Source organism: Triticum dicoccoides, chromosome 1A, assembly GCF_002162155.2.
Source record: "Triticum dicoccoides isolate Atlit2015 ecotype Zavitan chromosome 1A, WEW_v2.0, whole genome shotgun sequence".
In the NCBI taxonomy this organism is placed as follows: Eukaryota; Viridiplantae; Streptophyta; class Magnoliopsida; order Poales; family Poaceae; genus Triticum; species Triticum dicoccoides.
Window position 1 is genome coordinate 563548463 of NC_041380.1, and position 24194 is coordinate 563572656.

General features: G+C 45.4%; 1 protein-coding gene and 2 long non-coding RNA genes across 9 annotated transcripts; 2 read left to right on the forward strand and 1 right to left on the reverse strand.

Annotated features, from left to right (window-relative positions):
- Positions 1–235: 235 nt before the first annotated feature.
- LOC119290658 (cinnamate beta-D-glucosyltransferase-like) lies at positions 236–22988 on the reverse strand. Of its 6 annotated transcripts, none has more exons than XM_037569291.1 (4): positions 22524–22988; positions 21675–21818; positions 20399–20534; positions 236–2285 (listed from the first exon to the last, which is right to left on the reverse strand). In XM_037569291.1, exon 4 carries the CDS (start codon positions 1785–1787, stop codon positions 378–380), a length of 1410 nt encoding a protein of 469 aa, XP_037425188.1. In that variant the 5' UTR covers positions 1788–2285; positions 20399–20534; positions 21675–21818; positions 22524–22988; the 3' UTR covers positions 236–377. The 6 variants fall into 6 exon arrangements, 1 of the variants encoding a protein (XP_037425188.1); XR_005141948.1 differs by lacking the exon at positions 236–2285 and adding an exon at positions 3488–3923; XR_005141958.1 differs by lacking the exon at positions 236–2285 and adding an exon at positions 3488–3928.
- Positions 16792–18700, forward strand: LOC119290700. Its single transcript, XR_005141981.1, has 3 exons — positions 16792–18290; positions 18383–18500; positions 18633–18700. It is a non-coding gene; the product is annotated as an uncharacterized LOC119290700 (long non-coding RNA).
- Positions 18749–20262, forward strand: LOC119290691. Of its 2 annotated transcripts, none has more exons than XR_005141969.1 (4): positions 18749–18957; positions 19051–19291; positions 19690–19884; positions 19992–20262. It is a non-coding gene; the product is annotated as an uncharacterized LOC119290691 (long non-coding RNA). The 2 variants fall into 2 exon arrangements; XR_005141973.1 differs by having other exon boundaries at positions 19760–19884.
- Positions 22989–24194: the final 1206 nt, after the last annotated feature.

Genomic DNA, 24194 nt, shown 5'->3' on the forward strand with positions numbered 1-24194 from the left:
GGCTCAGTCTTTCGAAGATGCTTATAGGGGTAGGGTGTACGTGTGTGTGTTTATAAAGATGAGTGCATGCATGTGTATATAAGCGCTTGCGTCTGTACTGTGTTAAAAAAAAGTTTAATAGGCGCTCCCAATGTCTTTCTAGAAAAGGAGCCATGAGAGGAGACAAGACGTGACAACATTTGGCATATCTTTGCTCTATCCACATTATGTCTATGATGCAACCACATTTCATGCATGGGTGACGAGCCAAATCGTAGAGCATATATGCTTCCATACAACGGTGTCGGACAATGGAAGTGTTGGAGCATGGTTCAAGCTCGTCATTGGTTCAACAAAAATGTTCTCGAAGGGATAGGACGGATTATTGTCAAATGAAATTATAACGAACTGACTGATCCCTGCTTTGCCGGCGAGCTAATCGTGTCAACTCCACCAGATCCTACGGGCGCTCGCACGAAGTCAACGAAGGCCTCGAGGCCCCGGTCCGATGACCCGCCGTCGGCCAGCGCCGCCGCCGCCTCCTCCTTCCACGCCGTCGCCCTCCTCCGGATTGCCACTGCCTCCGGCCCGCTCATCACCTCCTCGATGCACGCACGGAGCCCATCCTGCGTGACCGGCGCCGGCAGCCGGACGCCGACCCCGAACTCCTCCACCAAGAACTTGGCGTTGGTGAACTGGTCCGACCACCACGGGTACGCGACCACCGGCACGCCCGCCGCCAGCGCCTCCGTGACGGAGTTCCACCCGCAGTGCGTCACGAAGCACCCGACGGCGCCGTGCCGGAGCACGCGCCCCTGCGGGCACCACGCCACGATCCTGCCGGTGTCTCCTCGGCATGCGGCGAGGACGGGCTCCGGGAGGTGGAGGAGGTCGTCGCGCACCACCCAAATGAACGGCCTGCCCGTGCCGGCCAGCCCCTCCGCCAGGGCCACCGTCTCGTCCCGCCCGATGTCCACGAGGCTGCCGAACGCCACGTACACAACAGAGCGCGGCGGCTGCGCGTCGAGCCACGCCATGACGCAGCCGTCATCGTCGGCAACGGCCGGTTCATCGTCGTCCAGGAGCGGGCCGACGGGCGTGACGGCGACGTCGCGAGCCCGTAGCGCGTCGATGGCGTCGCGCTCGAGCTCGTGGAAGGTGTTGACGAGCACCCACGACGGCGCCTGCCTCCCACGGACCTCCACGAGCTGCCTTCGGAGCATCTGGCCCCAGAGGTTGTGCGCGAACTCGGGTCGGACCATGAGCGGCAGCTCGTGCAAGGACATGGCCGGCAGCCCGGGCAGCGCCACCGGTGCGTCGTCGGCCGTGCTCGGGAACGGCGTGTCGTCGTCGTAGAAGTGGTGGTAGAGCGAGAGCACAGCGCAGGACTGGTTCCAGAGCGTCGCGCAAGGGAGGCCGAGCTCCCAGGCCACGTCGAGCGCCCAGGGCACGAAGGTGGTGTTGACGACGCAGGAGACCGGCCGGCCGGCGTCGGCCTGGCGCCGTACCAGGTCGGCCAGCGCCGCCGGGCCCTCAGCCGCGACGTGCCGCAGCATGTCGTCGGGGGTCATCTGGCCGCCGTCGTGGTCGCGCAGCTGGTACAACTCAAAGCGGACGCCGTCGCGGTGGGTGGCAGCACGGAGGCCGGCGTGGCGGAGGGTGGTGAAGGTGACGAGGATGCCCCTCGCGGCGAGGCGCCGGCCGAGGCGGAGTAGCGGGTTCACGTGGCCCTGCAGCGGGCACGACACGAGGAGGACGTGCGGCTGCGCCGCCGCCGCCGCCGGGATGGCGCCTTCTTGGCAGCTCATGGTAACTTGGTAAGCGTGTTTGCTCGCTCTGTAGGAGGAGTAGGAGATCGATCGTGCTAGCTAGCGTACGTGTTCCTTGCATACGGAACTGGGATATATATATAGGGAGCCTGGTCGCTCTGTGCACTCGCCGGCGCCGGGGGAGAGGACCAAGACGCCGCCCCGGCGTTTTTATAATGAGCGCGAGGCTCGTGGCAGGCAGGCAGGCAGCTCGGGTTCATCACTGTGTGCTCGACTGTGGTTACGGCGGAACGTACTGCACCCGCACGTATCTCATAACTGATGCTGGTCGCCGCGACCGGCCTCTGCATGCAGCACGTGCACGAGTTGGCGCAACTTTCTTGTCATCGGCCTTAGCTTAACACCAGTTTGACGAGTCGCCATGTTCAAACTGCGTCCAGAAATGTCAAATCACACCTTTCACAAAGCCATTTCTAATTTCCTGGGGTCACTTCATGGTGGAGTGCTCCTGAGTCCTGGCCAATCTCATGCTGCTCCCTGTAAAGCCAATCATGCATGTATTTTGAGTTCTATTTTTCTGTTAGTACTTGTCCTTACATCGGCATTTCAAGTTCCAAATGATAAGTGTTACACGTGTGACACAAAGTACTCCGCCCCTGACGATTTTACAACTAAAATTGTCATCCAAAAAAACCAACCCCAAAAAACTAAAACTTGCCATCGATTTTATTTGCCAAGCTTACAACTTGAGTAGTCATCCTCGCGTCACTAAAGTTGCCATAAAAAACGTTCGGAATAGCCATGCGTTCATGTCACCAGTGTGACACTTATCAGGGTCCTTAAATTTCAGTACTGACAAAACCGACTCCCTCCGTCCCATAATATAAGTGTATTTTTTACACTGCACTAGTGTCAAAACGCTCTTATATTATAGGACGCATGGAAGTATTTAAACTATTTTTCACAAAAACCATGGCAATTCAAAGATTGTTTTAAAAAGGAAATACTTCAAAACATTTATTTATTTTTAAATAAAAGTAGTTTCAAAATAGTTGGATATCTTGTTCGGAAGTTGTATTTAAAATTTCAACCATTTCATTGTCATTTCAGAATGTCTTATTTTATCCTTTTTCAATTATTTTAGTTACTTTCCGTTATTTCAAAATAAAATTACATCTACAATTCATAAATCTTCATACGAATCTCAATTATTTTAGACATAATTAAATCAATTTCTAAAACATTAGACACACTTTCAATTATTTTAGTCATGAATATAACCCATAACGGTTTCAAACACGTTTCAATTATTCTAGTCACAGCTTCAAAATCATTTAAACATATTTGAATTATGTCAGACATTTTTCAATAACTCAATCATATTCTACTAATTGTGGAACTTGTATTGTAAATTTTGAGATAAAAATTGAGGTCTTTATTTTTTGTTGAGTAAAATTTATTTGAAAATCAATGAGATATTATTGTTCAGTATTTACCGGGCGGGTACAACCCATGGGTACGAAATACTTTTGGCATATGCATTGTATTGGAATCACTAAAATAAGTCATCGATCTCAAAGCATATGTAGATGGGCAATTCTTCTATACTAAATAGTGGAACCCGTTAGAAAATCCAACTTCGGTGCTATTTTTTGTTGAAAAAAGTGCCAAAAAGGGCCCCGACCCATTGTAAGCAATGGTACAGAACTTCATATTAATAGAGCTTGAGGTCAAAACCAGAGTAGCAACCAGTTGAATTTCAACGGTACATGGCAATGACTGGCAACAAAGAGCAACAACAGTTTGATGGTTTCAGCGCTGACTAAGAGTTTTCAAGGGCTCACACAACCACCATCGGTCGACACCGAGACTGAAATGTGTAAGTACACCATAACCAGACACCGAAAAACTCCGCCCTCATCATAGAGGCCCTATTTGGTTCGGCTGTAGATTTTTAAAAGCAGTTGTGGAAAATTTGCTGTGGAAAAATAGCTGTGAAAAATCTGATGTGAAAAAGATGTAGGTTATTTGACAAACCAGCTGATACAACCTTTTTAGATTTTGGCCGCAGCGGAATCAGATTTTGAAAAACACGTCCTGGGCTGCTTCCGTTTTTGCTGGGTTCGCCCTTTGGTTCAGATTCTGCTACGCGGCAGCGGAATCCGTCGATAAAAGCTGAACTAAACAGGGCCAGAATAAATGCCATCTCTAACAACAGTCCAACACGGTATATGAATGAAAAGAACACCATTAGAACATAATTAAAACCAAAGCCAACGTAGATAAAACCAAAATTAAACCTATTGCGGCCGGCAACACTAGTGTATGCCTCGCCGCGGCCTCCGACCATTCCTATAAACCTTCATGGGTATATCAGCTTTTCTCCGGCGAGCACGCACCCCTCCCACCCTCCAACCCGAACGGAGCGAGTCAACCATCAGACTCCCATCCACCTGCGACACCACTGCCTAGTTGTTGCCGACTCTGGGTTGTTTCCAGGCGAGGTATCGCCGACGCTCGCCAAGGATTTTACATCTCTGCCTCAGGCTATATGCAGCGTTGGGTGCAGAGAGAGAGAGAGAGAGAGAGAGAGAGAGAGAGAGAGAGAGAGAGTATGATAGCATCTCCAAATAAATTTTGGTCTTACAACGGGGAAGTGCTTTACATAGGTGCTTAATGGCGTTTGGATTGTTGACACGTGAAGTGAGGAGAGCAGTTTTCTCTCTTAAGCAGCCGCTAGCACCGGAAGCCAATTTTTGCTTCCCTCCTCTCTTTCTAAGCACATGTGCAAGCCGAAGCTTAAATAAAACCGTTTTTTTCTAGGGCACCGGCATAAGCACCCGCATTGTGCAGAGCCTTAGACCCCTCCCAATGCTCCACCTTATACAGGTGCTAAGCGTGTCATGTAAATAAAAAAAATCTGACGTGGCGAGACAATTAAAAGGAGAGAGATGGGTTTGATGACCCCAGGAAGAACCAATGCCAAGCGCGTGAACCTAGGTAGAACATTTAAATGAAGCAAACTCACCAATGCATGAAAGAGTTTAGTAGCTAACCGATTAAATGAAGGCAGCTTAGCAACAAGTTAGGTGGTGTTTGGTTCTCTAGTCCTAGGACTTTTTCTAGTCCCTATAACTTTTTGAAAAAGACTCTTAAGGAGGTGCTTCTAAGGACTTTTAGCAAAAAGTCTTAAAAAAGTCTCACCCTTTTTGGTTTGCTAGAGACTTTTTCTGATGCCAACACAAAAAAGTCCCTGGAACCAAACACCCCCTTAAGCACCTATACATTGGGGAACTATAGTTGCTAAAGTATTTAATACGCTTAGCATTTCATCTAAGCACCTGTCCATTGAAAGAGGTCTTAGGGCTTCGCCATAATCAACTGACGCTAAAGAGAATTTCGGGCAACCGAGGACTGCAAAACCGTATTTCTAGGTGACGATTATAAATACCATTTGACCCGAAAAACTGTAAGGCAAGGCCCTACAGTATATTTTTATTGCATAAATGAAATCAAATAACCCTGCAAAAAATTGAAATCAAATTGTTCCCAGATCAAATATCCAAAAATATTGGTTGGAACTTGGTTCCTAGAACGGCACGTACTCCCCTGGCGTACGCAGGAGTGGTTGGATGGAGTTAATTATTGTGCACGACTGTGGACGATGATCGGCCGCAGTCAGCTCACTCGGTCTTGCATGTTCCAAGTTCCAGTGACACACTGGGACAGCAGAGCACTGTGACCTTGATCCGCCCCGGCCTACGACGTGAAGGATCTCTCTGTACGTGTGCAGTTCGACCTGTTTGCCTGTCAGAACCTGCCCTTGTGTGGCCATGTACGTACGTACGTGACCCGCGGCATGTGCCCGGTCGAATCGACCGTGCACATGTGTATAGGCACAACGGCAAGGTACGGGAGACTGGTGGCCAAGCGGCGCACACGCAGCACGGTGTGGCGCAGTGCAGACGGGGGCTGGGACTGGGCAGCCAACGCCCAAGGCACCACACACTGTAGTCTGTTCGGATGTGTAGGATCATCCACGTGCATGCAGAGCCAGGTCCCCGTTTTTCCTGCTTCTAAAACGCACCAGTTCCCTTCTAAAATAGAAAAAAAAGGCATCTCCAACGCCAACCCTAAAGTATCTCCAATAAATGATATAGATGTAAAAATAATTGGAATATACATCAGTTAGGCTAAAAAATGTCCCTCTAACACATGATGTAGATATAAACCTTTTACATCTAAGCTTACCCCAGATGATATATCAAACACATTCAGCTGTGCATCAAGAGCGAACGCTCGCTGTGTCCACGTCGAATTTACTGTGCCGAAGGAGGAAAATTAAAAACCGAAGGGGAAAACTTAAAAGCGCGACGCCCCATCGATCCCTGCACACACAAGCCTTCTCTCGTCTCCTCTCTCGCGAGCTCACCCACGCCGCCGCCACCCACGCCGGCCGATTCCGGCGAGTACCGGCAGCGGGTGGCACACCAACGACCTTCCCTCGCCGCGCTCATTCCTCCCATCCGTCCAGATCCGTCGCTAGAGGCCTCCCACGCTCGCTCCAGACCCTCAGCCATGGCTAGGTTTTCGGGTGCGGCATCCCCTTCGTCCCTGGCGAGGCTCTGGCGGCCTTTTTGACTCCAGGCCGGTCGAAACCATGGCATCTTCTCCTCCACCGCGCCCAAGGCTAGAAGGCGGGCGGCGCCGCGAGCTCCCGTCCTGATGAAGCCGCAGGAGGATGAGCTCGACCCAGACAAGGTCATTGCGGTCATCAGCGCCTCCTCCTCCGCGGGAGACCATCGGCAAGAGGAAGGATGCACCGGTCGCCCTCCTTGTCAAGTGCATATGCCGCCTCTGCTCGTGCTTCCCTTAGGTGTGAGGTGAGGCTCAACTTCTATTTCTGCTGGTTACTAAATACTTATCATTGTTGGATGTTAGCAGAAATTCAGGGAATATATGTTGCCAAAAGTTTGTAAACCTTTGGTCACCGAGTTGTGATCATACGATTTTTATTGGATGTTCGACTAGAGCTGTTGTTGAATATTACTCGTGGAGCAGAACGGCAGCTGCAGTGGCGCGTCCCGGGAAATGCTGCATTGAATTAGGTTGAGTAGCAAGTGTATGTTGCATTTGAACTCTCTCAAGACCGTGTCTTCAATTTGAGCTTTGACCTCTGCCTGGACAGTATACACAATTAATGCACTGATTAGGTTTGTAATCGTCGCTGATACATGCATAAACAAATATATGTCGGCCTCATGATCCTTTATGCTTCTATTTGGTGTATTTTTGCTCAATTACACGTGAGGTATAATCTGTTCTTTCATGAAACTGATTGTGTTCTTTCACGAGACACATAATTTGAAGCCTAATTCCAAGTCGTTCTCTTTTCTTCTCTCTGTCCCTGCTGTGACGGTGACTGGGCCGTCAGGCTCGAGCAGTCTTTCAACATATTCCTCATGGTGAGTGGTTGAGTGATACAAACAGCTCTTTTGTTATCGGTTTGATTGCCTGAGCTGAACATGTCATTATCTTACATCTTGCTATGTCCATAGGATGCAGTCATTCTGATACTCGGTGTGTTGTACCATGATCGCGACTATGACAGGTTCTTCATGCTCGAGACCATCGCCAGCGTGCCATATTTTGGTGAGGGTCTCGTCTTACTCACTGAATTTTGCCAACAGTTGTAAATTAACTTATTACTTGTTGGATATGGGCATGCTGTCTTAGATTTTGAGATTGACCAAATACTGAATTAAAACGTAGCTAGAGGAAAACAATTGCTCATGATACTTCATATATGCATGATATTGTTGATTAAATTCAGTTGGACTTGAAAGAATTTCAGTTTCCATTTGAGCTTCTTTTCTAGATTACTTCATCATTGTGTTTTCTGTTTGGTAGGTCAGTTGTTTTCTAACCAAAAAGCACTTTTCATTAGGATACTGGAATGTTAAATCCTACATTACAGTACTTAGTACCCCCATCTTTAGGTGCTCCTACTGTTCTTATCTCTGGCAATGCAAGGGTTGTTTCATGGACTTCAAGATACAAGGATACCTCTATGGAGGTGTTTGGTTTGGGTGGTGGTGACGCAAACATTAACGTAAATGGATCACGGTGGGATCTTGGATGTAATGGACCATTCGCTGCTCTGTTTGGTTCGGACCAGTAAAGGATCACATGTAGGTGCTTGATTTGAAAGCAGCGGAGAAACGATGGTTATACCATGGGTATCCGGAGAAGAAGACTACCTCAAACAGCAGGGGATGTACATCTCTGGGCTGTACGCCATCGACGTCGCCACTCACGATAAGTAGGCGATAGGATCAAGATCTGCGGCAGACACGATCTGGGCCGGGCGGCTTCGCTCGACTCGGCTAGCTCCGGTAACGCGTTTCGTTTATGGTGGGGATAGTCCGATATCGGATTTGAGCTGCAGTGGGACTTGATAGTGCAGAACCTGTTTACGTGCAAATTGAACCAAACAAACGTAACGGTATGTAATAATGATGTAATCGGATAACAGGCAGAATAGTCCGAACGAAACACCTCCTATATGTAGCTCGTATAGTAGTTTTTCCTTTCCTGGATAGCACTATCTGTATTCTCTCTCTTTCCACTTATTTAGGACAACAACATGGTCTTACACATCTTTACCATTTTAATTATGTCTCCAGAAACTCACTAAAATTATGATAATCTAGTAGTAGTTTTTTTTGTTTTTATTATAATAAAGGTCTGCACACATATTTGTCGTTAAAATTTGAAATGGTTGAATTTACATATTTTGAAAATTTACATATATAATGAATGGAGTTAGTGATGGGGGGATGTGTATAGCTAAACCAAAATTTAGAAAAGAAAACCCCGATTATGTAAGCAGTCCCGCCCAACATATATCTGGCGATTTTATATTCATATGCTAATCTTAGTCAAAGTAACACTTTTTGTCTGCAGAGGTGAAATGTTGTTGAACCGGTATGGGCCCTAGCCCATCAAGATCTGTCTCTTGGGCCCAAGCCCATGAAAGGTGCTGACCTAGAAGAGGAGCCCCTCTTCCCTTCTCCCGTGAGAGCCGCCACATCTAAGACACACACTCACGCAGGAAACAAGACAGGAAGCGAGGCTGCTGTCTGAAGGTACCCATCTCCCGATTCAATAAATGTAATGTGAGGTTTGAAGAATTTCTTCCATACCACAATATAGCCTTTTTTATGATTTAGGTGCGGCTAACTCTCTTCTGTTAGTGTGTGATGTGCTTGCTTATATGTGAATCTTAAAGCATTCAGATGGTTGTACAAGTTCTGATCATATTGTTATGTATGTCCTTGCAGGCCAACAAGATGGTTGGTGTTAAGGTAAGAAATAGGGGCAGCACATGGTAACTCCAGCGAGCAGCACGGACGGCACACAACAAAAAGATAGCTAGGAACATGACCATCAGTGTGGATGATGAGTTGATGATTATGGGCACGGTGTGTCGACATGGGTACGATTTCTATCTCTCTCTCTGTTAAAATATTCACCTATCAATACCGGTTCGATCTCAACCCTTTTTTTCACATCTCCCTCCACCATTTGATTTTGTCTCGAGGGTTGTTGCTTCATGTAGGTTTTCAAGTCATAGTTGACTTGACGTATGATTTATTTGTTGCAATATATCAAACATTCACATGATTTATCGAACACTAACTTGATGTATGATTTATTCACTCCTGATAAGATTTTTTTATTATGTCTGCGGGTTAATTGTGGCCAGCATATTGTGAGTTTACAATGTGTTAAACTTTCAGTTCCTTTTTTGTTTGTAATCATGTGAATTCTATTTGAATCTAGTTATGCTTTTTTATATACACATTTTCATCTGTAAGTCCTGGGAAGAACCAAGGTAGGCATAGGAAACTGCAGGCTCAGTCTTTCTTATAGTTGGTGTTCGTAATATTAACGTCTCTGTGAGAAGAAACATATAAAGCCATGTTTTTCTTCTTATGTTCATATTTTTATATCTACCACACTTACTGTAAGCAACACACTGTAACGCCTCGAGACCGTTGAGCCAGGTGTCCTCCAGTTATTCGCCGTCGTTGCCATGTCATTTGCTTGCGTGTTGCATCTTTTCATGTCATCATGTGCATTGCATCATCACGTTTTCGAAACTTGCATCTGTCCCAGTCTCCCGGTTCCTTCCATTGTCCGTTCTGAGCCCAGACACACTTGCACGCGCCCGCGGCACGTCCAAAATATTATTTTATAAGTGACCGGAAAATGTTCTCGGAATGGGATGAAAGTTGGCGTGCGGTGTTGTTTTGTTGTCAGTCGGCTGCCTGTCAAGTTTCATCGCGTTTGGAGTCCGTTTGATGCCCCAACGGATAACTATAGCGGCAGTATACCCGGTCTTATCGTCGGACGTTTTTGGTCTCCGGAAATCATGTCAGGCTGCATCTCTCCCCTCTCATCTCAGACCAACCCGCTCTCCACAGTCCACCTAGGCCCATGCCTACCCCTCTTTGCACAGTGCACCGGACCTCCTCGCGCGCGCGTCCGAAAGCCGTCCCGGACTCGACCCGGTCAGTCGTCACCGTTGTGTCCGGATCATCCCCAAACATCTACAAAACGTCTCCGTTTTGTTAATTGAACTTCCTTGTGTATTTTTCTCGACCGCTCGATTTTAATTAGAGGGACGGATTAGCCCCTAAACTCTCCCTCTTTCCATATATATAGTCCCTAGTCTAAATCTGGACAAAAACCCTATTTCCTAGGGATCCTCCCCTGTCCAGCCGTCGCCGCCAGCCACCTGGTCTCCTCCTCTTTTTCCGCGCGCCCCCAATCGCGAGCCAGCCTCCAGATCCACCCGCAGCCATTCCTCTCGATCTCTCCCCACCAGCCTCCTCCTTCCTTCGATCCAACCAGCCGCAGGATCGGGGGAGGAGCCCTCACGCCCGAGCCTCGCCGACCCTGCAGGCCGCGCCCTCCGGCGACCCCGCCGCCGGCGGCCATGACCAGGACTGACCTCATCCCGGTCCTCTCCTCCTGTTTTTCCCTCTCTCTCTCTCTCACGGTGGTTCTCTCTCTCTCTCCTTCCCAGGAATGAAAAGGAGTTCGCCCAAGCTCCATGGCGCCACCGCCACCGTCCTGCTTCGTCTGGTGTCCTTCGAGCAGCGCCACCCGCCGGATCCGCTCGATGTTCGCCTCGCCCCTGCGCCCCAAGTCCCGTGTCGGAGTCGCCTGCAACCCGCCCTCGTCGCCACCTCGACCGCTCCTCTCCTCCTCGAGCTCCTCGTCGACGACGAGAGCCTCCAGCTGGACCCTGCAGGCCGCACCCTCCAGCTCATCGCCGCGGTCGGTCCTCCCCAATCCTCGTCGCCGGCCTCTGCTTCTGCGTTTGGAAACGACGACGAACAGCGACAAGTCGCCCGTCTGCGTTGACCCCCTCCTCTGCCTCGTGCGAAGCCCAGTTCCAGCAGGGCGTGCGTGGCCCAGCGCCAAGGCTCGGCTTCCTGGAGCCCGATGTGAGGAAGCCCATCCTTTGTTTGCTCCTGTGCAGCCCAGTTTGGGCCAATTTCGGCCCGAGTTGTGTTTTTTTTTCGCAGTATGTTTTAGCTTATTCCAGAGAATGCCCGTTTTGCAGAAAAGCACTCATACATCATGCATATCATATCTCACAAACCGTGCATCGGATTAAAACAAACTTAACATGAAAGTTGCTTAGAATTGTGTGTAGTTTCATATTATGTTACTTTCATCTATGTTTAAGATGTTTAAAATGTTGTTTGGTTAGATTTGCTCCTATGACATGCTAAAATGTTTTAAATCATAACTAAATAACCGTAGCTCGGTTTTGAATAAACTTTATATGTAAATGGGGTGGAAAAATGCCTAGTTTAACATGGTGGCATCACTTTGCATGTTTAACAACTCTAAAATTGTGTTTAGGGAAGAACAGTACCAAACCTAAAATGTGCACATGAGGAGTTTCCGGACTTGTTGTTTTGTTGTTTCCGGCCTCATTTAAACTTGCCTAGATAGGTAGTTTTGTTGTGCTTCACCTCTTGCCATGTTAACAACATTTAATCTTGTTGGTTACCTAAACGGGAGAGAACTAAATAAGTGATGTGGTGTTTTCTTCAATATGCAACTCCATTGCATAATGAGCTCCACTTAATTTGTAGGATTGTTTGTGCATTTTGCCATGCCATGCTTCATTAAACCGGACATGCATCATACTTGATTGTGCATCATGCCATGATTATGTGGTGGTTGTTTATTATATTGTGTGCTTCTTTCCGGTGTTGCTTCTTCGGGTTGGTTCCGGTAACGTCGCGTTTGTGAGGACCCGTTCGACTACGTCCATTTGTCTTCTTCGTGGACTCATTCTTCTTCCTTGCGGGATTTCAGGCAAGATGATTCATACCCTCGAAATCACTTCTATCTTTGCTTGCTAGCTGCTCGCTCTTTTGCTATGCCTATGCTGCGATACCTATCACCTGCTTATCATGCCTCCCATATTGTTGAACCAAGCCTCTAACCCACCTTGTCCTAGCAAACCGTTGTTTGGCTATGTTACCGCTTTGCTCAGCCCCTCTTATAGCGTTGTTAGTTGCAGGTGAAGATTGAAGTTTGTTCCTTGTTGGAACATGGAGATGTTGTTCCTTGTTGGAACATGTTTACTTGTTGGGATATCACAATATATCTTATTTAATTAATACATCTATATACTTGGTAAAGGATGGAAGGCTCGGCCTTATGCCTGGTGTTTTGTTCCACTCTTGCCGCCCTAGTTTCCGTCATATCGGTGTTATGTTCCCGGATTTTGCGTTCCTTACGCGGTTGGGCTATAATGGGAACCCCTCGACAGTTCGCCTTGAATAAAACTCTTCCAGCAATGCCCAACATTGGTTTTACCATTTGCCACCTAGCCTCTTTTTCCCTTGGGTTCCGCAGACTCAAGGGTCATCTTATTTAAACCCCCCAGACCAGTGCTCCTCTGAGTGTTGGTCCACCTCGTCAGCCGCCGGTGACCACCAGGGGCAGCTTTGGGCTGGCCTACCAGAAGTTTAGACAATGTGAGTGTGCCCTGAGAACGAGATATGTGCAGCTCCTATCGGGATTTGTCGGCATATTCGGGCGGTGTTGCTGGATTTGTTTTAACCTGTCGAAGTGTCTTGAAGAACCGAGATATCGAGTCTGATCGGAACGTCTTGGGAGGAGGTCTATTCCTTCGTTGACCGTGAGAGCTTGTCATGGGCTAAGTTGGGACTCCCCTGCAGGGATTTGAACTTTCGAAAGCCGTGCCCGCGGTTATGGGCAGATGGAAATTTGTTAATGTCCGGTTGTAGATAACTTGAACCTTAACTTAATTAAAATGAATCAACTGAGTGTGTTACCGTGATGGCCTCTTCTCGGCGGAGTCCGGGAAGTGGACACGGTGTTGGAGTAATGCTTGCGCAGGTTGTTCTCTAGTTTCTCGCTCGCGCTTTGCCTCCTCTTCTCGCTCTCTTTTACGAACAGGATAGCCACCATATTTGCTAGTCGCTTGCTGCAGTTCCACATATTTACCTTGTCTTACCTATAAGCTTAAATAGTCTTGATCGCGAGGGTGCGAGATTGCTGAGCCCCTGTGGCTCACAGATTACTATTACACCAGATGCAGGGCCTGATGATTCTGCTCCAGGTGACGCGCTCGAGCTCAAGTGGGAGTTCGATGAAGACTCTCAACGATACTATGTTTCCTTTCCTGATGATCAGTAGTGGTGCCCAGTTGGGGGTGATCGGTACCGTGTCACATGTTGGGTTATCTTTTATTTTGGCGCCATAGTCGGGCCATGAGTGTTTAAATGATGTAATGTTATTTATGTACCTTGATTGATGTGGCGAGTGTAAGCCAATTATGTTATCTCCCCTTTTATTATCTATACTGCATGGGATGTTGTGAAGATTGTCTTACTTGCGACATATGCCTTCAATGCGATTATGCCTCTAAGTCGTGCCTCGACACGTGGGAGATATAGTCGCATCGAGGGTGTTACACACACCAAGCACTCCATGAGCATAGAACAGAAATGAATATATAGGTTTTAGTCAGTACAAAAAACTGATGTTTTTTGTATTCTTTAGCTTACAGTTCAGCAACTGTGCACTAGTAGCTATTTATTCGAGAACGGCATAAGGAAGGTATCCAATTTATTTTCAGGTTTTGATGTATAGATTAATTGACCATCCACCTTAGTTATTTTCATACTTGCATCATTTAGTGTGTACCTTAGTTTGCTGTAGTTGTGCCTACTAATCAAGCTGATGTAATTGTTAACATGTTGATTCGGTAGTGTACGAATTCATCATGGTTTGGGTATATCATTAGCATTGTGATTCGAAACATCAGGTATTCAGATCAGATACAAAGACATACATAAATAATTAAATTTCTTTTTCCTGGATGTTTCTTTCAGAGTGCATATAAGAATACCACGATTTTTTTCTGTAGCAATCCAAGCCACCCTTTCCTAGCAGGTTTGGTGCTTTCCAAGCTGTCAACAATTATTGTGATTGACCATGGGAACGAAGCTTTTACCACTTGTGGAGATTTCAGACCGAGTGAAGAAGGTACACAGTCTCCTAACTTCACAACATTTTGGTTCAGTCATTAATTTATATACAAAGTAATATGCAATCACTACTGGTTGCTTTTGGGAATCCAGACTAACCTTTACCCATGGATTATTCTTTCCTGTGCTTCTCTATGCTGAGGTAAGCCGGTTCTGATGTGCCGAAAAGGAGAGCAAGGGCAGCGCCTCCTTCCTATCCTCACCCAGTTAACCTTTGCAATGGGCAATCTTTGCTGCAGCATGGAGCTCTAGAGTACTTAGTCTAGATTCAACTGAGTTGCAAGTGTACCTTTGTTCAGTTATTGATACCTTTTCTGGTAGATTTTAGACTTGCTATCCTGTGTTAATTTAAGGGTTGTCTAAATTTTGTTTCCTTCATGTTGCTCGTGTAGGGTGGGCGGCGATCTGTCTATGAAGTTTTAGAGGTAAATCAGGAATAGTTTTTTTTGTGATTCATAGGCCATAGTTCAGCGTCCGTGCAGTAAATGTTGTGAGCAATGCAACATTTCTCTTACCATGTTTTGTGTAAATATTTCATCGGAAAGGATTGTGCTACTATGTACCATTACTCTTGGATGCAACTTTTTGTCGCAAATATCTCGATTTAATCTGCATCATTACTCTAAATGCTTCTTCAAGTCATGTATAGTATCTTTGAAATTTTGTGTGATCTCCCATCCCCATTTCTTAGAGGCGTTGTAATGATCTGAATGAAAGCCTTTTTATTTGCAAGTGACAGACTACACCCTGATACACATAGTTAGAATGCACTAACCTATTATGATGATACTGTAGCATGGTCATTTGGATCAGCGAGATGCACATTTTGTCCTTCTTTCTCTAATATGTAATTTTGAGTGTGTTACTTTGCCTCTTCCATTGGTAATACAAAGGTATTAGAATTTAATTGATTTGCATTTTACAAGATGGAATTTCTTCTTTGAGTGCAGGGATTCAAAGATGATTAGTACTTGGTTTTCATGGTCATTAAAGTCAAGTGCTGAGTGGATATGGTGAGCTTAATCAAATAACTATTCCCCTTCACGAGGAATAGAAAGAGCCAGCGATTGTGTGACGCTTCGTGTGTGGCTGCTTATTCCTTCCTAGGGATTGCCTTCGCAAGAAAACTTTCTGTTCGCTTGCCTTTCTCTCCCAGAGGCATCCCTCCTTCTAGATCTCATTATAGCTTTCATGTGAAAGTCGCTTGATCATGGGCATAAGCAGAACACATTCAGTTTCATTGGTGCGTGCGGATGAGCAGTGAACTTGAAAGGATTTCTATTCCCATGTGATCTGCTTGGTCTATGTGTGAACATCATTCCTAAATATAGCTCATCATGCCATTCTTTTTGGTCCATGACCACATCAATGTGGATGTTCCTATTAAAACAAAGGTACATAATTGATATTTTCCTTGATTATTAATTCCTCGATTTTGTTGCTCAGATTTGTATCCCACGATTTCATTTACTGTGAGATGCTATCGACACACACGGGCACACATGCCTAATTTATTCTCAGGTTCAGTTTCTGGTCACTTCAGTGAGGTTTTTCATCAACTAATATCTTTGAACTCATATTGTGCACCTTTATATATGGCGGTTGGCTGTATACCTTTAGTCTGCTTTGTCAAAGGCTGTTGGTATTAAGCTTTAGTGCTTCATTGTTCATCATAGTCTCATTCCCTTGATAATTAATAATGAGGCAATGAAAAATAGGTGAAACTGTAAGAAACATGAAGCGGGGGAACACGATTCAGTTTGTCATTGGAAATTAGTTTCCATGGCTAAATTACTCAACTCTGCACCATGTTTTTTCTCGCTCATCTTGTTTATTTTCTATGGTATATTGTTCTTTATCGGTTCCATTATTTCTTCAAGAACCCGCAGATCAACTATGTTTAGATATGATTTACTTCCGAAAACAATGAATTGCGTTTGTGCTTTCAGCTTAGGCGAATCTATACCTTGATTACAAATTCTACATTCTCCTCTTTGGATGTCATTTCTTTTGCTAGATGTAATTGCATGCCTTTGTTCCATGACTCTTGAGTCTGCCGCTTCGTCTGCTCTGGGATCACACCAATCGCTAATTTGATGCACATATGAATCCCTAGATCTAATGTGATGTACTAATTAGTATCTGACGAGGCCTTCAAGTTCTGATGCAACTTAGAACATCCCTCTTGAAGCAAAAGTCACATTGACAATATAAAATTATAACTTTGATTTTACGAATCATTTACCCTCACTAGTGTGTTGATGAACTGGCAAGATGGCTAGCTAATAGCATATATTACTTTCCTTTTCTTGCAAGCTCAAAGTTGGTTGTCCTAATGTATTATTGATTAGAAACAATAATACAAATTACCGATACACCTGACTGGAAGTTCTGACCAACGTTACTCTTGCATTATCCGGACTCTGAAATATGCAATAAAATCCAGTTCAATGTTTATCATTAAAACATCAACTATAATATTGCCTTATTAGCTGTGTGGGTATTAGTTATGATAATATTTCTTTTAAAATGAATCTTAGAATGATCAAAATATTACATTCACAATGGCCAACCAGTGAACTATTAAACTTTGTTATATAAAAATCCTACTGAATATCTTCACTCATTTTTAAGTATTACAGGGCTTCCACATATCCTGCTCGAGTGGTGAGTAGATGACCATGCACCATGGTAGGGAGGCATGGTGTTGAGCCACTGATGGAGGCACTACACTGCCAGGATGTGTCTGTCATGACACCAATGAGGCATGGCGGCATTTGTTCAACCGGAAGGTGCTGCAGTTAGGCAGTCTCTTACTCCTTTATCTCTATTTTGTGTCGCTGCTTCTACTTTTGTTGTCTAATGCATATATTTGGAGGATTTAGGTCAAATGTCCCTATTAGTGAATACTGTGTTCTTATGTATTCCCAAGAAACTTTTTTGTTTTGACAACAATTGGTGAGTTCGAACTAAAAGGGGCCATACATCAGAGAATCATTTTGTAACTATGTTATGCAAGCCAATTTAAAGAGTTTGTCATCTCTACTCCTAATGTCTCAGTTGGTAGGTCGCGTTCCGGGTTTTATTTCCGTCCAACCTCACCCGGTCTTTTTTGGTACTTCTTTGGTACTTCCTCCCACCTCCATCTCAGCCGCGAAAAACCAAGGAAAACCCCGCGATCGAGGCACACGCCCAACCTCCCGTCGTAATTAACTGAGACGATCGGAAATAAACCATCGAGCACAAACCGGCGAAAATTAACCAGTGAAAAAAAACCCAAAACAATCGCATGCACGTACGAGCGAGGCCGCCCACCCTCGAGCGAGAACCACTCGCACGCACGACTCACTCAGCAAATCATGCGCCGCCGCCCTCCATCCTTCGCCACCGCCGCTCCATCCCTTCGCCGCCGCGGCTCCATCCCTTCGCCGCCGACCTCGCACATCAAAGCCGCCGCCGCTCCATCCCTTCGCCGCCGCCCACGATCCACTTCAGGAGACGCCGTCGATCCCGTTGAGGACCTGCTGCCCATCATGTCGAGGATCCAAAGACGATCCCCTTCAGGAGCCTTGCCGATCCTTCTCCACACGCCACTGCCTCCCTTGCGAAGATGCCTTGCCATGGATATCAATCGGCGCCACGACGGCCGTGGCCTCCCCACCCGCCGACGTTCCAGATCCGGCCATCGTTGACCCCCTCCACATCAGTGATTGGTCAAGGTAGGGGTGTGTGGCTCTATCCATCTTCCCGCGTGTACGGCGTCCGTGTATCCCGGGCAAGGGTGCTTGTGAGATCGGGAGGCGATCAAAAGGAGGAAGAGGAGATCCATGGTTGGGGATACATTCAACGACCTAGGCATCATCCTCCCTGACGTCGTACTCGAAGCCCGCAGCCATTACCTTCTCAATCTATGTTAGTCAGCAGCAGCAAGGTCAGGCCCCACTATATTTTCTTCAGATCTTGCATCGCCATGGTGACTCCACAAAATTTGTACATCCATTGCCGACGTTGGTATTTATTCAGCAGAGAATTAACAACAGTGGACCAAAGCAAAGGGGGGTCAGCCTGAATGGGACGTATCCCCTTCCAGAGGACTCGCCCTAGCTAACCTGCATGGTACCTTTCATTAGCACTTCTCCCAGTAAGTTTGCAAATTTTGGATCCACCACTTTTGAATCATGCTTGGTGTGTCCTGACGGTGCACGAGGAACGTGACGGTTTTTCTCTGAATCATGCCATAGTTCTCTCAATATTGTACGTGTTGTTCTCTCAGCATTGTACGTCTTGTTCTCTGCATGATGTGTGGTCGATGGGCGGAGGCGACGACTGGCGGCTGTTCTATTTACACCTGACATGGTTGAGAGGCTAGGGAGCAGGCGATTTTGCACTCGTATTTGGTTGGCAATGGAGATGAATTTGTGAGAGATGTGGCTGGGAGTTGCACCGGTCATTTTTCTGCCCTCTCTATGTTATCCCTTTGCACTAATCGGTAATTGCTTTTTGACCAGGGGATAGGGTAGCGTACGCGAACAGCAAAATTGTAGAAGACGAGGAGGACAATCTGAGTGACCAACATTATGTGGAGTATTGAGATGCAGGTAAGACATGTGTAATCTGAATTGAGACATATGGAGGGCATACATAGTATGTATGTGCAGTTTTTAATTGTAGGTTGAATTCTTGTTCTCTAGATCCATCTTCACTGACAGCACGCGCTTGTCTGTGACCTCCCACCAGCAACGCCTTGAGGTCACCCACACAAGCGACCAAGCAATTCCACGCTGTCACCCTCTGCTACTTCGCCAACGACATCGAGGAGGTCGTGGGTGAGAGCTACTGTCCTCCCTGGAGAACATGCTCGTGCCCCATGCGTACGAAGAAGAGCTAAGACACTCGCATGGGTGCTCAAGGAAATACACCAGATTGAGCGAGGTTAGATTAAAGTTTCTTCATTCTACACTAGCTTTTCTTGTGCCTTTAGGTATTTCAGATAAGTATCGTATGCTGCCTACAACATGTAAGGGAAGCTAAAAAGGATTACAAAATATTTATGCTTCTTCATAGTTGTCCATTTGGTTCTAAACTTTGTTGAGTGGCAGACATATTTTACATTAATTAATAAATAATGTTGCTGCACACTGGTTTGCAATGAAGTGGGCAGGTAGACATGTTTTTGTTGAATAAATATTTTTCATAAATACGGGGGCATGAAGATAATCTATTCTTTCTTTACTCCATTGACAATGGGACAATGTTCTTTTTGTGTTTCAGAGTAAAAAAACAGACTCCAATCTGAATCTGATGAGTAAAAAAATATCGTTGTGTTTCAGAGTGTTACGCAATTTATGTTACGCAATGTATCAACAAGAGCAAAGACTCCAATCTGATGATGTAGGACAGCTTTAATGTGACAGAGGATCATGGTGGTCGATGGATTGTGCACCCGGTAGTAGACTAGGAAAGGAACATTATTTACGGAACACAATGATATTCAGAGCAGCCCTGCACTATGTGAGATTTAGAAGGTATTCAAATTAGTGTTTGTTGATAACTGCAAATTCCGTGTGTCCGAGTTTCATATTTTTCTTTATATCCCTGTCAACGTACTAATCCGTTGTTCTTTGATGTGCAGTTGGTACTGCCGGCGGATGCATCCATGTGCTAATCTCCTGGCACCGCGTAGACGGAGCCAAACGAGTTGGGGCCTCCAGCCGGCTGGTAGTGGACAACAACACCGGGTTTGTTAATTAATCAACAAGTCACAGATTGTCCTCTTTTTTGATTGGTCTGGTGTGGATTATCAGGCCTGCCGCGCAATCATATATTTATCTTTTGATTTATGTGGGTGGACAGAAACACCCTTTCTAAAGTTTTCTAGGGATTGTAATGAAGCACGGTAACACACTCCAGCATTCATTCTTTGATTGATATTAGCAAACAATGTAAAATAACCAAGCTCACAACATTCTAAAGCGGTCTATTAGCTACTTCAGCAGACAACAGACAGAAAGAAGTAAGCAGTATTTGATTTGCTCATACCCGTGGAGGGATCGAATTCTGCCCAAAGTTTGTCGCAGCACTTGTGGTCAGCGGCGAGGATGAGCACCCACACCCGCTCCTTGTTGCTGGCCTCTGCATCCTCCTCCCTTGAAGCGGGTCTATGCGGGGAGTTGATCTAGAATATCCTATTGTTAGATATAACAAATAGGTGACAAGAAATAAACAAGAACTATGTAGTACAATATATGTGTCACACAGTATACTTTGAAAATGTGTAATTTGAGATTCTGATATAGATGTAGGCCTGTAACACACCTTGAACATGCACTGAAAATTGTTGTTTACAGTCTGATTTCTAAACGTGATGAAAACCCCTATTTAAAAAAGGATTTAATAGAATTTGTAGTGATTCTTTTGTCAGATTGATAATATATTGCAAATTATGCTTGATGGTTAATTTCTTGGCATAAAAGGTGCTTATTTGAAATTTGGTTACTACTGAAATTTTGTCAAGATAATTGGACTTGTTCATTGTTCAGTCAGGTTCCAATCAAGAGTTAACCTGAGACAATAGAAAGTACTGTCTGTGTAATTATTGATGGTTCTGGAATAAGGATTAAACCAAATCAACGAAACAAATCCTCGAGGATGCCTTTTTTGGTAGCTAGCCAGGTTAAACTTTTCAATCCGTACTCAGCCCTGTACTCATAGGCCCATTGTTTCAATATTTATGAAGCACCACATTTCCAAATACATTTATTAAGCACCCTACCAATGTCAAGTTTTCAGATCTTCCATACTTTCTTGTGGTACATGCCTACAAATTTTTGTACAGTCTATAAAAAAACGACGACTGTCCGGTCTGGTCATAAACGTAGCCTAATCATAAAAAATGAAGTACACAAAAAACTTCATAAACATAGTTGTCACAATTTTTTATTAACCTTGTTTTTACAATCTTTCAGATTATTCAGAAAACGAGTTACACAATTTTTTTATTTAGAGAAAGAGTTACCACCATTTTTTTAAGAAACATCTTTCATGTTTTTCTTTAGAAACATTTTTTACCACTATTATGAAAATATGTTCATATTAAAGATTACAGCTGCAAAAAATATAACAGCTGCATGATGGTTAATCAAATCAAGGATGGTCGAGAACTTGCAGATGCTACGTTTTTTATTTTGAAGTTAAGACTCAACTTGGAGCATTGGAGCATTTGAGAAATCTCACCACCAAGTCGACATCCAGCAATGGCATCTAGAGCACAAAGGTCTAAAATTGAAAAGTACACAATCTGTCGAAATGCTCTCACCATCTCATGAAATTGATGTGCTCGGTGAGGCAGAGGACGATGGTGTAGTGCTGCCGAAGCTCGGTACTTCCTTCGCTGCACTATGCTTGCTCTTCTAGGTGTCATCCAACGTTGCCCTTGCGCGCATCCGCATCAGTCTCCAACCTTGTCACAATTAATATATTAACGCCCATTGCTTCAAAGGGATATATATGAAAAGACAACAGAATAGAAAACCATAGAAACATGGTGGAAATGACTAAACAGAGTTACTATATGCACATCTTTGTAGAGAAGGTAAGAACAAAAGAAATTTCTTCCTCTGCTCCAAGTGTGACACCTCTGAATCTTTCAGTTGTAGAAGAAGACAGAATGGAGATTAGACTAATCTGCCTTCTCGTTTTGAAGATCACAACAACATTTACTACATCACGACGCACAAGAACCTAACGGTTACGTCAAACGGAGTTTGGAAATCAACAATCATGAGTTGTGAGATAACAAAATAATCACATCTGACTTGGTCACTCAAAATAACTTATGCAGGTGAGAACCCTTACTGTGCTACTGCTAACGCCATAATTTATTTGATTCAAGTGGAGAGCTTTTTTATTCCTCCAAAGCCCAAGATATATAGCATTTTTCAGAGAAAGGTAACAGCCTCAACAGATTCTAGATAAGAAAAGGTCACGGAAGTGCATGAAGCTGGATTTGAGAGTGAGACTGAGAAGAAAAGACTACGGGGTAATCAAAGTACAATAGGTGATTCAAATAGAATGTTTAGGATACATATGTTTACAGTTGATTTTCAGTTCGTAGAAATATAATGTTTGGTACATCTGGACTGAAACAAAACTCAAAAAATTGTACCTTCGCTGTGTGATTTCCCTGTCAAATACCGAGCATACTATCAGTAGGCTGTGTAGCAGGCCAACAGGCAGCAAGGCAGCAACTCAGCCTGGGTTGGCCAGATCGACGGTGCGGCTCAGCTTGAGGTAGAAATCTTCAAGTCGCTCTCGGCTCCGGAAATCGCCCTGGGATGGCTAGATCCACGGCGCGGCTCGCCGACGGCCGGATCTGGCTGCTCACCGCGACACCTGGTCTCACCACTGCTCACTGGACCCGGCCGAAACAAATAACTGTGGCGGGGACCGAGGAGTGGAGGGGATGGGAGGAGGCAGGGACGCGCCAAGGTGGGGAGTTGTGGCGGCTGGGACGGCGTGGCGGAGAGGGTTGGCGGCGGCGACGATGTGGCGGAGAGAACGAGCAAGAGGGGTGAGAGAGTGTGGTCTTGCAGAGGGGTGCCATGGGGTGAGAGAGTGAGAGGGTGGCTGCCGTGAGGATAAGTCAGGATAGGTGGAAAAACTAATTTGGTTTGTCTCTTTTGTTTTACATGTTTACGTGATTAGCAACTTGGTTCTTTCTTAGACCACATTACACAGTACACGTGGAGCCTGGCACTACATCCAGCACCCAACATGTAACAAAGCAGGATCTAGATAGTGAGTTCAGTTTAAATTAGCATAAATTAACAAGCAAACATGACATTATTTATACGACAGATCCACAGCAATGTTAAACTCCTAGGAGTTTGTAGTTTTAGAGAAAAACAGTACTAGCAGTTTTCACATGAGACAATGATAGATTGGGGATAGGAGGAGAAGCTTGAGGGGAAGCTAGACTATGCTCGGCGCGGCTTGGCGGGGAGAGGAGGATGTGGGTGGCGTGAGAGGTTGTCGGGAAGAGGAGGAGGTCAGCAACGACGTGGCAGAGAGAGGATGATGTACGTGACACCATCGAGGGATTAGAGGGAAAGGAGACATGATAGCTGGCGTGGAGAGGAGGTGTCGAACGATGCCATGGAAGGAAGAGGATGATGTGCGGCAATGACAAAAGCGGATGGGCTTCGACAGTGGCGTGAAGAGGAGGATCATTGAAGTTGTGGAGGAAGGAGGAGGGGGCGGCTGACATCGTGGAAGGGATAGGAGAGGTCGGGAGACGGCATGGAGCGAAGAAGAGGCGCCACTCCTGCAAAAAGCTGACGACCACATTCCTGATATTGTGCATGAATATCATAAGCGCATCAAGCTAATCTTAATTTGTAATAGGTTATTAGTTGAATCATCGCTCTCTATGTATACATCGTCAAATTACCTTTTTTACCATTTTACATTGCAAGTGAAGTGGATTTTAATTATTACTCGATTGCACTCGTGCTATCTTTTCTATACATGTGAAATTTAACATGCATTATGTTTATATATAACTTTAACAAAATATTCCAAAAGTCTGTGGCAACGCACGGCCATTCTACCTCTCTTATGATAAAAATAAAAATAAATGGCAATAAAATTCTAACAATAAATGTTATCAAGGATTGATATATCTACCTATCACAAGAGAGGTAGGAGTAGTATGTTCTAGAAGATGTGTTTTTCTGTAGTGTTTCTAAATGGTAAATTGTATGGTTTCAAGCACCTAAGAAAAACGTCCTACAATGATTTGATCTGTTCGCTCGCTCGCCCCTCCCCCCTCACGGGC

Coding starts and splice junctions, on each gene's coding strand:
- LOC119290658 (XM_037569291.1), bottom strand. CDS start 1,787: ATGAGCTGCCAAGAAGGCGCCATCCCGGCGGCGGCGGCGGCGCAGCCG.